Source organism: Bubalus bubalis, chromosome 6, assembly GCF_019923935.1.
Source record: "Bubalus bubalis isolate 160015118507 breed Murrah chromosome 6, NDDB_SH_1, whole genome shotgun sequence".
NCBI lineage: Eukaryota > Metazoa > Chordata > Mammalia > Artiodactyla > Bovidae > Bubalus > Bubalus bubalis.
In genome coordinates, this window is record NC_059162.1 from 106,415,876 (window position 1) to 106,432,680 (window position 16,805).

Genomic DNA, 16,805 nt, shown 5'->3' on the forward strand with positions numbered 1-16,805 from the left:
TTCAAAACTGAGAATCTGAAAAGACAAAGACTGGAAACATCTTGGTGGACTTCCTAGAAGAGAAAGGACTTGAAGGATTAGAAAATGTTTGATAGAGAAAGAGGATGGGAAAATCACATAAAGACTCCTAAATAGGAGGGTGGAAATATGAAGGATGCACATGTTTGTACCTGTACATGAAGGACCAAGAAGCTGACAGACAGATAACCCAATCGGAGAAAACAGTTCATCATGAGTTGAATAATAGCTTTCAAATCTTTAAAGAATATTTCTTTAACTTTTTTTGTGATATTGACAATGACATGACACACTTTTTAGTGTAATCTTCAATATTAACATTTTCTCCCTCACTTTCTTAAGTTTAGACAATAAATGAAACAATACACATGGCTCAAACTTATACCACTTATTCATGTCCATGGTGTAAATACTCCTACCATGACTGATTTCAAGCTATTAACATAAAATCACTAAAAGCGATGTTGGGGAGAGATGTACAGTAGCACACCAATACACAGTATTTCCATCATAAAGAGACAACAGATATAATTAACCTCAAGAGCACAGATGATAATAATGTAGTAAAGTATCTAAGAAGGAATGAATTTTGAGTATTTATTACCTTCATTTTAAATCTAATTTAAGTGTAAGTTTATATAATTTAACTTATCATCATGGCTGTGCTTAGAAAATAGCTCACAAGACTCCTGAACATTCACTATTCGGCTCTCACAAAGCCACGAAAGCTGGCTCGAACATATGGGTGGCTCTAAAATCTTAAGACTCCTCCCTCAAGTGGGTCCAAGGGTTCAAGCTTGGGGCCTGGGACAACCACACTGCACCACTCACAGAAATTAGCAGGTCATAAGGGTTGGAAAGGGAGTTGGTTTTGACAAGTTCAATTTTAAATATGCTGAGTTTAAAACAACAGCAAAGGAGCTACAAATGGAAATGTTCTTGAAGCAGCTGGAAATACCAGAATCCAATCCGGGTCAGCTGAGAACTCAAGTTTAGAAGTCATATGCATTGAGGTGCTAGCTAAACACATGGGAAATGTTGGGCTTTCTGGGTTGGGGCAAAAAGAAAAAAACAAGAGTGCTAAGGACTGAGCCTGAGGGAATAGCCGAAATTAGAAGGCAGGAGATGGGAAAGCAATCAACAAAGGGCAGGGCGGATGGGGAAAGGCAGTGGAAGAGTCAAGCAACAAGCAAGGGAGCAACATCGAGGAAGCGATCGCCACCAGCATCCGATGCGACAGGACAAGGAGGATGAAGACTAGGAAACGGTTTTTGAGTTTTCTGACAAATCAGAGGGCTTTTGTGAGAATGATTTTCTAGAAAGTCGGGGGATAGAAATCAGACTACAAACAAACAAATACAAGATTTTTAAATGCCAGAAATTATTAAATACTAGATATTAAGGGTTAAGAAGAGAAGAGACAATAATGAGCGATTTATTTTTGGCAGCTAAGACCTGAATACAGGGTATAAAAATCGGGAGTGGTCAAGGAGTAATTATTTAAATAAATTATATAGGGTTGTGAACCAGATGAGATCATGTTCTCAATGGGACACCAAACACCACAGAGAGCTGAAAAGAAAAAGGAGGCACTTAAAATGCAAAGGTTAGTTTTATATCAAAGCTCCAATGTTTCCTTCTGAAAATTCCAGTTAAGTTTTATGCCTGTGAATAGTAAAGTTGAACCTTACAAGAAATTTAGATGAGAACTAGCTTACTGTGTTTCTCAGTCTTTGTGTGACTATAATAACCAAGTAACTATGAAAAACAGCAGAGAGGTCTAGACAGAAGTAATGGGGGAGGTGAGGTTTTTCCCCCCTTAGAGAATTTTCAGCAGAGAACAGCTGTCTATTTCTGAAGCACACTGGACACAGCTCTGCCGAGACAAGGATAAAGAACTGGCTAACATTTGTTAGTGCTTTTACATCAGAAAAGTTTCAGATGCAGAGGTGAGATTTTGGAGGGCTCAGCTAACATACCAAGATCAGACAGCTAGTAAATGACTAAGCCAATCAAATCCAGGTCTCCCCCATTATAGTCTTTAACTCTTTTGTACATACTGGGTTGTCTCTAAAGTTTTCCACAAATCTCAGAGAAAGTCCGGTGGACTAAGTACCAGAAATATTAGGGGCAGCCAGTTAGGGCCAAGAATGCTTAGGAATCATCCATAGGTATGCTTCTTTCCAACAATCATGCTACTCTGTTAACAAATAAGATGAGTAAAACAACTTCAACTGTCCAGGTCCCTGCCTGTTTGTAGTCCCTGTAAAAATCACCATCAAAATCGGTTCTTTAGAAATCTCCAAGGAATATATACAAATGGCTAACAAACTCATGAGAAGATGCTCAGTATCAGTAGCCATAAAGAAAATGTAAATCAAACTACAGACAGACGCCACACTTCACACTGACTAGAATGGCTATAATCAAAAAGACAAATAATAAGTGCTGGTGAAGCTACAGAGAAACCGGAACCCTCATACACTCCTAGTGAGAATATAAAATGGTGCAGCTGCTTTGGAAAACAGCCTGATAGTTCCTTAAAAGGCTAAACACAAGTTACCATATGACTCAGTAATTCCACTCCTAGGTATATATTCAAAAGAATTAAAAACATATGTTCAGAAAAAGTAATTTGTACATGAATGAATGTTCATAGCAGCATTCTTTGTTCACATTAGCCAAAGTCTAAAAATAATCCAAATGCCTACATATTATACTATAAGCAAGAAACCAGTTACAAACAAGCACATGTTGTATGATTCCATTTACGTGAGATATTTAGAATCAGCAAACCTATAGAGACAGAGAATGAATAGACTGGTGGTTGCCTAGGGCAGGGGAAGGAATGGAGGGGTGTTTAGGGATAATGTGGAGAAGGCGATGGCACCCCACTCCAGTACTCTTGCCTGGAAAATCCCACGGACGGAGGAGCCTGGTAGGCTGCAGTCCATGGGGTCGCGAAGAGTCGGACACAACTGAGCGACTTCACTTTCACTTTTCACTTTCATGCATTGGAGAAAGAAATGGCAACCCACTCCAGTGTTCTTGCCTGGAGAAGCCCAGGGACGGGGGAGCCTGGTGGGCTGCTGTCTATGGGGTCGCACAGAGTCGGACACGACTGAAGTGACTTAGCAGTTAGAGATAATGATTTAAGGGTACAGGGTTTCTTTATGGGGAGTGAGGAAAATAAATGTTCTAAAATTGTGGTGATGGCTGCACAATTTTGAATATAATAAGTCATTGAACTGTATACTTTAAATGTGTGATATGTAAACTAAATCTCAACACAGGTATTTTTAAAAATTAATGAATGACTAAATTTTCAGACAAGGCCAATCCTCCCTAATCATCATGCATTCATAAACCAAGGAAAGCTCTGCACTCCCAATTTTTAAAAGATTGGCTTGAGGGTATGAAAAAATAAACAGCTTCTCCCAATTTCTGAGTGGCTTTAGCAAAGGGAATAAATTGCACTTAAGTGCTTGGTATCAGAATCGGAGCTCAAAGGGACTTTAAAGATGACTTAACGCTAACATTCTCAGTTTACAGATGAGAAATGCACTGTCTAGAGAAGTTACATAACTGTGTAAAATCATTTAGCTGGAAAGGGCCAGATCACTGTCTGTTGACTCTGTGTCCACTGCTTTTTCCCTTCACAAGGCTTCCATGATGCTTGAAGGGTAGAAACAACATATTAACAACATTACTAAATTATAAGAGGCTCCCCCAAAAGAACCAAGGATTGTCCCGTAGCATTCTTTAATACCTGCAGAGAGCCTGATCTGGCAAAGTTTTGCTCAAAGACTCACTCTTAAAAGAAACACAAGTAGCTCAATTTCCTTGATCCACACTATGTTGCAGAGCAATATATAAGTGAGAGGAGAAAGCTTTAAAGAGAAAAGTATGTTATTTACTCTCATTTATACTTATTAAGGGCTTCCCAGGTGGTGATAGTGGTAAAGAACCTGCCTGCCAATGCAGGAGACATAAGAGATGGAGTTCAATCTCTGAGTTGGGAAGATCCCCTGTAAGAGGAAATGGTAACCCACTCCAGTATTCTTACCTGGAGAATCCCATGGACAGAGGAGCCTGACAGTCTACGGTCCTTAAGGTCGCACAGAGTCAGACATGACTGAAGTGACTTAGCACACATACTTATTAAAAGATACAGGGAAAATGAAAGCGAGCCTGGTAACTTCAGATGCATTTCTGAATTTATAGATTTCTCAGCCATAAAAGGGAAAATTCCATTTTGATTCAACGGCCAAATTTATCCTCCAGGAAAAGCCTAACACTAAAAAAGCAGATTATAGTTGTTGTAAGTTATTTTGTTTGGTTTTTTTGTTGCTGTTCTGGTTTTTTTTTGGTGGGGGGTGGGGGGAGGCTGGGGTCATAGACTTCTGGAGAGAACTGTGCTCAAATGCAGGGAACAAAAATGGGGGCTGGGAATCTCTGCTGAAATAAATAGAGTATGATGTGGGAGTAAAGTGTGAGGCTCCTTGCAGATAACAATTCTACGTCTCCTGTTCTGAGAGTTCCTTAAGCTTTGAGGAATCTGACAGGGATATCAGCCAACTCTGATTAACAAAGATTCTCTGAGGATGAGGATGATTGTAAAGTCTCCCAAGGGTAGCTTCACTTCACAGGCAGGCACTAACGCTCAGGGAGTAGAGAATCCAAGTTCAAACGTAGAACCGAGTCCTCCAGTGGGGGTTGGAACGCACTGAGGGTGAAATCAAGGCCTGAGAACTCAGGTCTGGGCAGAGCTGGTCACAAGCCACCACCCCATGGTCACAGCGGGGCAACAAAGGCAACACTCCGCTCCTGGGCAGCACGACTCCATCGGTCTCCTAAACTGCACTCCACTGCCAGGCTCCTTCTGACCTTTCCCACAGGCTGAATAAGCGAAGAGGTGTGACAGTAAATGCAGTGCTGAGGGAGCAGTGAGCTGCCTCACGTGGCCGCGGCACAGAGGCTGCACAGCAAAGGGGGCCTGGAACCACGAGCTGGAGAGCCTCAAACGAGCAGAAGAAAATTGAGACCATCAGGAAAAACGTGGGAGTTAACCTTTGCTGGTTTTCTGTAGTTCTTAAGTAAAATCCCAGGAAGGCCAATGGCTTCTAGATTGCATACATGAAAAAAAAAAAAAATAGAAAGGACGATTCCATCTGTTAGATTAAATGCTTTTCTTACTTTCTACCCACTAACCTCTGCAGTCCATAGAAACTGACCAGAGAAAGCTCATGCTCTCTCTTCTGTCTCACCCTCTCAGCCTTTCTTGAAGTTCTTTTTAGGGAGATATATCTATACTTTATAAGCTGCCAGGACCCAGAGAAATAGCAGGGATAATGCAAATAAAAACCTCACTTAAAATTCTAGATCTTTCTTTTTGACGGTTCTGGTGTACGAAGAAGAGAACTCTTCAATCTGTAGGACTTGCATTCTGCCTTAGGTGATCTGTATGTATATTTCAGGTGCTTACATTCTTAAATCTCTTTTAAGATTGGACCAACAGTGTTCTCAGCTAAAAAAGAGGAATGAATCATCTTATTCAATAACAAACTATTTCCTAAAGAGATACTTGGGAATCCAAGAGATTAGGTTATAACCAAATTTACAACTTGAGGGCTTGGTTGCTTTGATCTTACATTAGTCTGCCTGCCAGTGGCAACACTAATGTGGTTCATGTGTACTTGGGGAGCAAAGCAAAGGATGCTTGAGCTACAAAGAATAGATTTTGATCCCTAATTCTCAGCCCAAAGTTCAAAGACAGCCAGCATGGAACAATGATTCTGATGAGCCGTGAACCTCTGTGAAATACCCCAAGGTGAGAAAATGCCATTGGAACTGTAAGGCTGGGGGAATAGGAAGAGATGAAAAATCGCCAGGGAGTTAAGTAAAGCTCTGGCTGGCCTCCAGCTGCTAACAATGCCATGTGTGTTTGTCTCGTTTCTCCCCGCCCTGAGCCTCCTGTCATCACACAGCACTGAGGTAGAGGCCCAACAGGCAACATCAGTTACAAGTGAAGAGCGGGGAGCCAGAGCATTTGTACTGAACTACAAAGTTTAGGGTACAAGCCTGAAGAAGGGACAGTTCAGTTTCTCCAAATCTTAAGAGATGAGGTGTGAAAACAGAGCCAGATAGGGGCATATTGAATAGAAACAAGAAGTCATTTTGGTCAGAAGACTTGTGATTGGTCTTTAGCTCCATCCTTCACTAGCTGTATGATCTTGGAAAAGTCACTTCATCCTTCTAATTTTCAGCTTCTTCAGCTGTTACATTGAAAGGATAAAATATCTTTACATCCTTCAGGGTTACTGTAAGGATCAAGTCAGATTAGAATATGCTTTGTAAGCTAAAAGGACTACTGAACTGTTATCCACTCAAGGGAACAAATCCTTACTGAATACTTCTCATGCTCCTGGTGCAGGACGTGGATGAGACAGCAGCACAGCAAGCCCCAGCCCCCAAGGAGGTATGAACGCACACACCCATCTCTTCAGAGGGGTGTGGGACAGAGACGGAGCTGCAACGGTCACAGGGATGGAAGTCAGGGTCTCAGGAAGGGGATACTGGACCTGGGCCTTGAAGAGTAAGTGGATGATGGCCAGGCAGCAGAGGTCAAGACGTGCCTTCAACGGAGAGAGAAATGAATAAGCTAAGAGGTGTGAAAGTATACCGAGTTTAGAAGGTGGTGACTTGTTTCCTGGGGCTGCAGCGCAGGCTACAGGGGAGACTGCCTGGCTGGAAACAGGCTGTGAGGGGCTCTGCACCCTGACAGAGTTGTTTGTCACCAAATGAGAGGCAACTGGTAAATGCTGAAGAAATTAGAGGAAAACGGCAGGTTTTTTCCCTCCCTCTCTCTTTCCCTTCCTTCTTTGTCCTGACTAAAAAAATAAGACACATCAACCTTCAAATTACAGTCTGGGAGAATGACGGCTGCTGCAGCTGCTGCAACAGGAGCATGAAGGAGGACAGAGAGGACGCCCAGGAAAGGGCATCAGTTCCACGAGGGAGAGTCAGGGGGATATTTACCAAGGGGAGTGACGGTGGTGGCATCCAGGCAGGACAGACTTGGGAAGGTAATCCAAGCAGAGGGTGCCCCAGGAGCAAAGATACAGAGTCATAAACAGCGTGCCAAACAGTTCAGCAACCGTGTAAGGTCCAAGGGGAATGTGACACTGTGAGCCCGGAGAGGTAGGCAGACCAGCGCCAGGACTGCAGAGGTGAAGAGTACAGGTGCTAGACTTTAGGTTGCTTGAGTTCTAGTGTTTTAATTCAACTTCTTTCTAGTGTTTAACCTCTCTAAACCTCATTGATACAATGGGACTATGAACAGAATCTATAGTATAAGGTCACTGAAGAATTAAAGGAGATGATCCATGTAAAGGGCTTAGTACAGAAAGTATGATTTACCCTAAGCACTCAATAAATTACTACCATTATCATCACATTTGTTCTTACAGAAAACTTTATTAGGAAACTATTACAGTGGCCAAGTCAAGAGAAGAGGCCCTGGACTAGGGCAGAGAAGAGAAATCAGATGCAAGCATCTTTCTGAGTTGGAAGTGACTGACTGGAGTTGGTAGCAGGGAGAGATGATGGGTAGGACTAAATATAGTATGATTCCAGGTTCCTAACTTGGATAGCTAGGTACATGAATGATAATACTGAGCACTCTGGGATGTACTGAATATAGGATATGTCTGGGTAACATCCAGATGACTGTGTCAAGGACACTATTGAGATACGGGTCTTTGGCTTAGGAAAGAACACAGAGAAAGGCTCTATCATTACCTCCTGATTTAAATCTTGTATTAAGAGTTTGAAAACCAACCTCACCTGCAGTTGAAGAAGTGACCTAAGGAGCTATGTCTGATTTATGTAAGCATCTCCCAGGCCACATAGTTCACTGAACTACATCGACAGACCCCTGACCACAGAGGAGAAGAAAACCCCAGGCACCCAGATTGTTCGCGTTTGTGTCTTTAGAATCATGTGGCTGCAGGGGTTTATACCACCATTTGAGGGACAACCACCACAGCTCACACACAAGCAAAAGCAAGGAGTACAGAGAACTGAATGTAGCAGACACACAGAGAGAAAGAAAAATGAAAAAACAAAGAGCTCATAAAAAGAGGAGAGAGCAGCTGCCTAGTGAAGCAGTTTTCATAAAGCTCAGATGCATCCAGGCACGAGGGAGAGTCAGGGGGATATTTACCTGTTTGGCACGCTGTTAATGACTCTGTATCTTTGCTCCTGGGGCACCCTCTGCTTGGATTACCTTCCCAAGGACAAGGAGATCACCCCTATCCCTCTCTATGGGTGATTCCTTGCATTCTATGCAAACGGAACGATCCCTGCGGCTAACACAGATGAGACTGCCAAGGATACAGAGAACAAAACAAGAAAATGGTCAAGGTTAGGGGATGTGGGAGAAGGCAATGGCACCCCACTCCAGTACTCTTGCCTGGAGAATCCCAGGGACGGGGGAGCCTGATGGGCTGCCGTCTATGGGGTCGCACAGAGTCAGACATGACTGAAGTGACTTAGCAGCAGCAGTAGGGGATGTCAACATGGAGGACAAGAAGCCAGTGAAAAAGGCAGGAGAAAGACATTCATGGAGGGAAGAGGTAACTTGGGAAAAAGCAGTGTCCTGGAAGGCAACAGAAGAGAGGGCTTTAAAGAAGCAGTGAGTTAGTTAATACTATCAGATGCTACAAAGAAATCAAATGAGAGAAAGATAAAACCACTGGAAACAGCAATTAAGAGGTCCCTGGTAATCTTTCTCAGAGCAGCAATTATTCATAACTCAAAATTACCTGAGTTGAGTAATTACTATAACTTAAAAACTTTGTATTCAAATATGACTGTCATATTAGTCATACTGTTTATCCTTAGGTAGGTAATATGTCTCTGCCTTGTGTTTTCCTCTTTTTTAAAATAATGATAAGATCTCCCTCCAACCCTAGCCATTTTGTTCTGTATTTTAAACTGCAGGGGGTTAAACAAGTATATACATAATAAAAAAGTTCACTAAACTGATGGTTTAAGACTTGCACACTTTAAGAGAGAACAAGATTCCCTCTGCCCCATCCTTATACAGTAATCAGATTAAAAAAATTAAAACAAAATAGGGGCTTATAAAATAGTATGTAAAGTTTGACGCAAAGCATTCTTGGAATCTCAGGAATCACCCCATGGTATCCTCAACCTCAGCCTTCTTAGGTAATGGAGGAGTTACTGTCTTCACCAAGAAGCTCATCCATGAAAGCTTCCACACTATTAGGACTATATTAGATAAATATATATATATTCTTTTTTTTTTTTTTTTTTTAAAGAAAGAAAAGGAAAAAAAGGCATGCATCCCCATCAACGGGACCCTGCGGCCAGCAACGCGAGCTGTCTGGGAGGAGGGCCTGACAGATTCAGACCGGGGCGCCCGCGAGGGCTCCTACCTTCATCAGGTGCTTGTTGGCCCACTTGGTGAACGTCTTCTTCTGCACTCGGTCCCGTTCATCTGTGAGGAGACAAGGAGAAGGCGCCGGCTTAGCGCGGCCTGGCGCCATGATCCCCAGCCTCTGCCTTGCCCACACCCAGCCTCTCCAGCACAGTGGAGACAGTTTCTTCAGCCTGAGAGACAGCGTCTTGTTGTTGGGAAGGTTCAGTCTCTCTGAATTTCCTTCTTCTGTCACTTTACACATTAGACAGAATCACATGCCTCAAGAATCATGTCACCGCAAAGTCTCCTTCACATCCTAACTCTCTAGGGAGGGCAGTGATTCCCTGCACCCCCACCCCACCCCCAGCAAGCTCCAAAAATCCGAAGCTGTGAAAACCCCCAACAGGAAGGTGGAGTGGCCTTGGCCCTCGGGACACCCAGTGCTAAGGTTACATTTCACTCTCCACACACGGTCCTCCTGATCAATGCTCTCCTCCCTCCCCCCTCCTCCCCTAGGACTCCCTCACTCTAGCTTCCTCCCCAGCCTTGCCAACCAAACTCTCAAAGCTGCCCACTAGGCCCCCTGGAACATCTCTCCTCCCCTCCCTCCCTTCTCCAAGTCTTACAACCCCCATTTTTTCTTAGGCAAATTCTGCTCCATTCTGACTTTGATCACCTCTTCAACAGAAACACGACTGTCAACACTTGACAATGACTACATCACAGAGGCCTGATCATGAGGAGAACTCACTTTCTCCCACAACTGCCACCTCCAGACCACTGATCCATCAGGTCTGTTCCTCTTCTATTTATTCGAAGCCCTTTCCCTCCACTGTATGATCCTGTTCAAATCATCCCTGCTGTCATCGACCATTCCCTGCTGCATGCACCCCTCCACATGGCAAATCTACCTTAACCTCCCCCAACAACTTTGTTCAATGGGTATTCTCTGACGTCATCCTCAAATTATTTCAACATATGTGTGGACAATGCATGTGAGCTTGCTTGGCTCCACTGACCCTCATCTCCAATCCATAGACAGCCACCACCATGCCACTTCCTAGGCCTCATTTCTTCTCCAAACATAGCTACTCAGCAGTCATCTCTACCAATCTTTCATATCTCCTCCTCACTTTCAACCTTCAATCACTCTCTTCTTACTTTATCCTATTTATTAAGAACGTCTAAGATTATCCCAATCTGTGCCAGACAACATGATTAAGCAAGTCAAAGCTGTTGTCACGAGTACCCCAGGGACTCTCACCTCCCTAATCTTCTACTACTACTTTCACTAGGACAATCCACAAGCCGAGATGACCACTCCTCCATTTCTTCTCCAACGAAGAGACATTTCAGAAGAAAGTAGCAGAATTTTGTAAATCTGACTCTGCTGCTGCTAAGTCACTTTAGTCGTGTCCGACTCTGTGTGACCCCATAGACGGCAACCAACCAGGCTCCCCCGTCCCTGGGATTCTCCAGGCAAGAAAATCTGACTCATTAGTCAGATTTTTCCAGTGATCATGTATGGATGTGAAAGTTGGACTGTGAAGAAAGCTGAGCACCGAAGAATTGATGCTTTTGAACTGTGGTGTTGGAGAAGACTCTTGAGAGCCCCTTGGACCACAAGGAGATCCAACCAGTCCATTCTGAAGGAGATCAGCCCTGGGATTTCTTTGGAAGGAATGATGCTAAAGCTGAAACTCCAGTACTTTGGCCACCTCATGCGAAGAGCTGACTCACTGGAAAAGACTCTGATGCTGGGAGGGATTGGGGGCAGGAGGAGAAGGGGACGACAGAGGATGAGATGGCTGGATGGCATCACTGACTCGATGGACGTGAGTCTGAGTGAACTCCGGGAGTTGGTGATGGACAGGGAGGCCTGGCGTGCTGCAAATCATGGGGTCGCAAAGAGTCGGACACAACTGAGCGACTGAACTGAACTAACTGACTCACTAGTAACTCACACAAACTTCAATAGGTTTTCTGTCCCTACTGCAGTTATTCCCTTCTTACTGATACCCAAGTAAAAGCCACACAAGCACTGGCCCGCCACTTCCAGGTGGATGCCCTGTCTTCTTACTTCTCTGAATTGATACCCATCCACTAAGTTCTCCTTTATCTGTCTCTAACCTTACCCTCACCTCTTCCTTTCCAGTCTCTGAATCTATAGCCATCCAGTAAGCGCTCCTCCAACTGTTGCTAACCTTACCTTCACCCCCTTTCTGGCTTTGTTTGTAGGAAACAGTGATCTTTTCCTACTATAGACCATGGAAGTTAGGAATTAGAATGCATTTGTCTAATTCCTTGCTGATTTGCAAATCCACTCAACAACAATCATTTTGTTCAGAGTTGAAAGGTCTGTCCAAATCTTGCATACATTTACAATATTACTGAAGCTTAAAACTTAATAGTGAATTCTTCATAAACAACATATACTAATTAAAGTTCCATAAAGTGTCATAATCTGCATCCTTATAAATTCTACCTATTGGCACTCATTTGGAACTGTTTTTAAAGTCTAATCTAATTTTCCCTTCATAGAGGCCTGCAATTATTTAAGTCAGAATTTTTATTAGATTTGACCACTGTCATTCCAACATATTTTGATCATTCGATCTTTTCAGATGCTGATTTAGTTACCTGACCTCTTCATAATCCTTTCCAAGCTTGTGTCAGAGTCAGCTTTCAGCTACAATCTCATCTAAATCACTGACATTCTTTTCACAGCAAGCTACTTTCTTCCTCTCCACTTCTCCAAATGCTATTTAAAATCCAGCTCATTCATTCACTCATTTATTCTTTGAATAGGTCTTAGTAAGGAGCTAGCTGTTTGGAATAGCCTGTATTATACAAAGTCACAGTCCCTACCTTTAAAAGAGATGACAGTCTGGCAGAAAGAAGAAATAACTTCAATGTGGCTGTAACAGAGGTAAGCACAGAGTGCTCAAGAACATAAGAGAAGTAGCTAAGCCTCTCTGACTGCAGGAGAGACACACAGGAGGCTAGTGAGCGTCTCTAGATGGGTGGCTCTGCTGCTGCTGCTGCTGCTAAGTCGCTTCAGTCGTGTCCGACTCTGTGCGACCCCATAGACGGCAGCCCACCAGGCTCCCCCGTCCCTGGGATTCTCCAGGCAAGAACACTGGAGTGGGGTGCCATTTCCTTCTCCAATGCATGAAAGTGAAAAGTGAAAGTGAAGTCGCTCAGTCGTGTCTGACCCTTAGCGACCCCATGGACTGCAGTCTACCAGGCTCCTCCATCCATAGGATTCTCCAGGCAAGAGTAATGGAGTGGGGTGCCATTGCCTTCTCCGTGGGTGTCTCTACTAAAATTTAAAACATGAGTTACAAGCTAGTCAGAAAGAGAAGGGAAGGGGCAAGGTTATAAGAAGTTCCACCTAGTGCAAAGTAACAGAGATATGAAGGAGCTCATGTTCAGACAATTGCACAGAATTAACGGGAGCTGAAAGACAGGATGTGTATTAGGTGGTAGTGACACATAAAACTGGATAGAATGGCATGAGTCAAATCATGGCCTTTCATGACAAGCTAAGGAGTCCAAACTTTATCACCAAGAAACTGGTAAGGGAAGATAAGAGAACATATTAAAAGATTTTAAACAGGAGAATGACTTGGTGAGATTGATGTTTGAGAAACGTTACTCTGGTAGCCTTTCCTGACAATCCCATGTCTCAATAGTCTCTTTATTCTCCAAATTTTTATGGTATTTACTATGCTAATCACTCAATCTGTACTTATATAATTATATAAATTCTAAACTTCAAATAATCTTATTGTTACTCATCAATGAGATCATTAACTCCCTGAGGAAAGACATCATGCTTTATGTTTTTACATCTACCATAGCTACTAACATCTAAAGCTCTACATAATAAGACCTAAAACAAATCCTTCCACTTATTTGAATTGAGAGTCAGGTTTTTAGCTATTGGAAGCATAACTGATGAGAAACCATCTGGTTTCCCTAGTGCACTATCCCCATGGGAAGGCTTGGGAGGTGAAGAGAATAACTATGGGGAGAAAATAAAGAAGATGCAATCGTGTTAATCACACCTCCAGGTCTAAAGGATATGAGGCCGTGAACTAAAAAGAAATCACATGAATTCCACCTCTTTAAAATACTGGCAAGTTCAAAAGGAAATTTATTAACTTTTTCTTTTCCATCTATGTAGTGTTTAACCTATTACAGCAAACATGTATTACTTTTATAATAAAAGAAATTCTATAAAGAAAACTTGTGTCTTCAGAGTGATAACTCTAATATTAGAAACAGCCTATTTTTGGTTATAAAGCTAATCAGTAGAGCAAGGCAGAGTAGACCCGGCATTGGTGGAAATGCAGAACAATATATATATATATATATATATATAAAACAATCTTGCCCAAAGCTGGAGGATCCTTTTTTAGGATACTATGTTGCAGACCAATCAATTACATGAACATTCTCTCCTGACTTAAGCATTAGGATAAGAGGACACCAATACTGCCGTGCCTGGAATTTAAGATCTTAATATTTCAGCAAGGAAATTCATTAGGGAAGTCAAACAACAACCCGATTACACAGACCTTCAGAACACTCCAAACAGCTCAGACTTCAAAAGTTTCTAGTAAGTTTTAGGTTTGATTCCCTACACATAAATCCCTCATTTAATTCCAGGCCCAGCAAAGATCTTTCTACCTAACACTGGAGATAAAAGTTTAAGAAGATATGTTTATATGAGAAGAAAACAGTCAATCAGAGCAAAGGTGATGTTACTTTTAAAAGCTTCTTGTAAATTCAGCTCCACCAAAGGCTGTGAACTGACAACAAAGAACCCAAGAGCCTCCTGGGAAATTCTTAGATTAAACTTATGGAGGCACCAACTAGTCATGTGAGGGTTACTCAGTTAGAAGGGTTTAATACTCGTGTCCAACTTTATTAAGACACCAAGCTACCAATACCTACCCTAACTTTCTTAATTTTAGTGTCACTGGCAGAGTCCCTCCTTGCTACCTAGGCAAGTCCGTCCCCCTGAAATGTGGATCCTACGTCTTCCCTTCCCCTTGAGAAGCTTATTCCAACCATCCCTGCCTAGCTTGTATACCTTTACCTACTCTTCTCCTTTCCCCTCGGCTACATGAACAAGTGTGAAGACAACGCTCACCATTTCCACTTTCTCATCCCCCTGCTTCACCACGTGACCTGGCTTCCAGCTTCACAAATTTATGGAAACTGCTCTGTGCACAGTCACCTACCTGCCAACCCAGAAGACAATCTGACCTTTTCTTTACCTTTTAAACCCCCTCTCCCTCTTGTATCTGAGACTCCATTCTGCCCTGGTTTCCCTCCTTCCCCTTTGATTATTCCTTCTCTTTTGCTCACCCCTTAAATGGTTACTCATCCTTAGCCCTCTTTCCTTTTTATTCCATATTACAGCTTCTTAAGATATCCATGGGCTTAAAGGTCCATAAGTGGGTTTGGAGGTGGTGGGGTCATAAGCCACCGAAAATTGCAGGCAAAATTTCTGGTGTTATGTACATTATGGGATGAAAACAAAACAAAACAAAAAACCTATAGACTTTACAAAAAAAAAATAAAGAAAAGTTGTTCTTTACATTCTCCCAAAATGATTTGCTCTACCCATGGTTTCAACTGTAACCTATACACTGACAATTCCCAAATTCATTATCTTCAGCTCAGTACTTTATCCTAAATACCATTCTCATATGTCCAACTGACTCCTAAAACTTTAATGCTCATTTCAAGCTCAACTTGCCTAAAAATGAACTCTTATCTCTCTCCCTGCTTCTAATAGGTTTCCCTGCTATATATAATCCATTTGTTTTGGTTTGAATGTCTATGCCCTCCTAAAATTCATACCCTGAAATCATACTCCCAATGTGATGTGACAGAATTAGAAGGTGAAGCCTTGGGGAAGTGATTAGGTCATCAGGGTGGAGCTCTATAGATGGAATTAGCTCTATAGATGGAATTAGTGTCCTTACAAAAAGCTCTTTCCCACCCACTCCATCATGAAGGTGCAGTGAGAAGACAGCCAGCTGTCTATGAACCAGAAAGAGGTCCTTACAAGACACCAAATCAGTGGGTGCCTTGACCATGGACTGACCCACCTCCAGAACAGTGAGAAATCAGTGTCTGCTGTTTAAGCCACTGAGTCTATGGTTTTGTTACAGCAGCCCAAAGGTAGCTCAGCGGCACCAAATCTGTTTGATCCCTGGATCAGGAAGAGCCCCTGGAGAAGGAAATGGCAACCCACTCCCATATTCTTGCCTGGGGAATTCCATGGACAGAGGAGCCTGGCAGGCTATACAGTCCTTGGGGTAGCAAAGAGTCGGACACGACTTAGTAACTCAATAACAAACGGACTAAGACAGCTCCTCCTCAAGGCTACCAGCAACCTTTTTCACAAGAATGATCTTCTTACTGTCACATTAAAATCCTTCAGTGACTCCTTATCCTCCTAATAATATAACAGCTAACATTTATCGACCATCTACTTATATGTCAAGTACCTTACATTTATTGTTCCCAGTACTCAAAACCCTGTGAAAGTGAAAGTGAAGTTGCTCAGTCGTCCAACTCTGTGACCCCATGGACTGTAGCCTACCGGGCTCCTCCATCCATGGATCTCCAGGTAAGAATACTGGAGTGGGTTGCCATTTCCTCCTCCAGGGGATCTTCCCAACTCAGGGATCAAACCTGAGTCTCCAGCATTGCAGGTAGATGCTTTAACCTCTGAGCCACTAGGGAAGCTTTAACAACCCTGAAAGGCATTATTTTACTGGAAAGATAAAGCCCAAAGAGGCTTGCCCAAGATCACAAGGTAAGTCCGAACTCAGCTCTACTGGATTCTAAAGCCTGATACCTGCATTCAGGATAACATTTAAACTTTTTAGCTTGAGATCTAAGACCTCTTATGATGCAGCCACTTTTCCCTCTCCAACCTTTCATAAAAACTCTAATTTTCAGCTTTGGTGAATGTATAGCTCTGTTTAGTCGCTCAGTCATGTTCAACTCTTCACGTCCCCATGGACTGCAGCACGCCAGGCTTCCCTGTCCATCACCAACTCCCAGGGTTTATTCAAACTCATGTCCATTGAGTCAGTGATGCCATCCAACCATCTCATCCCCTGTCATCCCCTTCTCCTCCTGCCTTCAGTCTTTCTCAGCATCAGGGTCTTTTCAAATGAGTCAGCTCTTCACATCAGGTAGCCAAAGTATTGGAGTTTTAGCTTCAGCATCTGTCCTTCCAATGATATTCAGGACTGATTTCCTTTAAGATGGACTGGTTTGATCTCCTTGGAGTCCAAGGGACTCTCAAGAA

At 42.8% G+C, this 16,805-nt stretch overlaps 1 protein-coding gene across 11 annotated transcripts in view; it reads right to left on the reverse strand.

The window, feature by feature from the left end:
* MACF1 (microtubule actin crosslinking factor 1) overlaps nt 1-16,805 on the reverse strand; it is a 338,009-nt gene that overhangs the window by 203,516 nt on the left and 117,688 nt on the right. For all 11 annotated transcript variants that reach the window (XM_006077541.4, XM_044945229.2, XM_044945221.2 and 8 more), the window contains exon 2: nt 9,480-9,541. In XM_006077541.4, the coding sequence (XP_006077603.4) occupies nt 9,480-9,541 (62 nt within the window). The remainder of the gene's footprint in view (nt 1-9,479; nt 9,542-16,805) is intronic.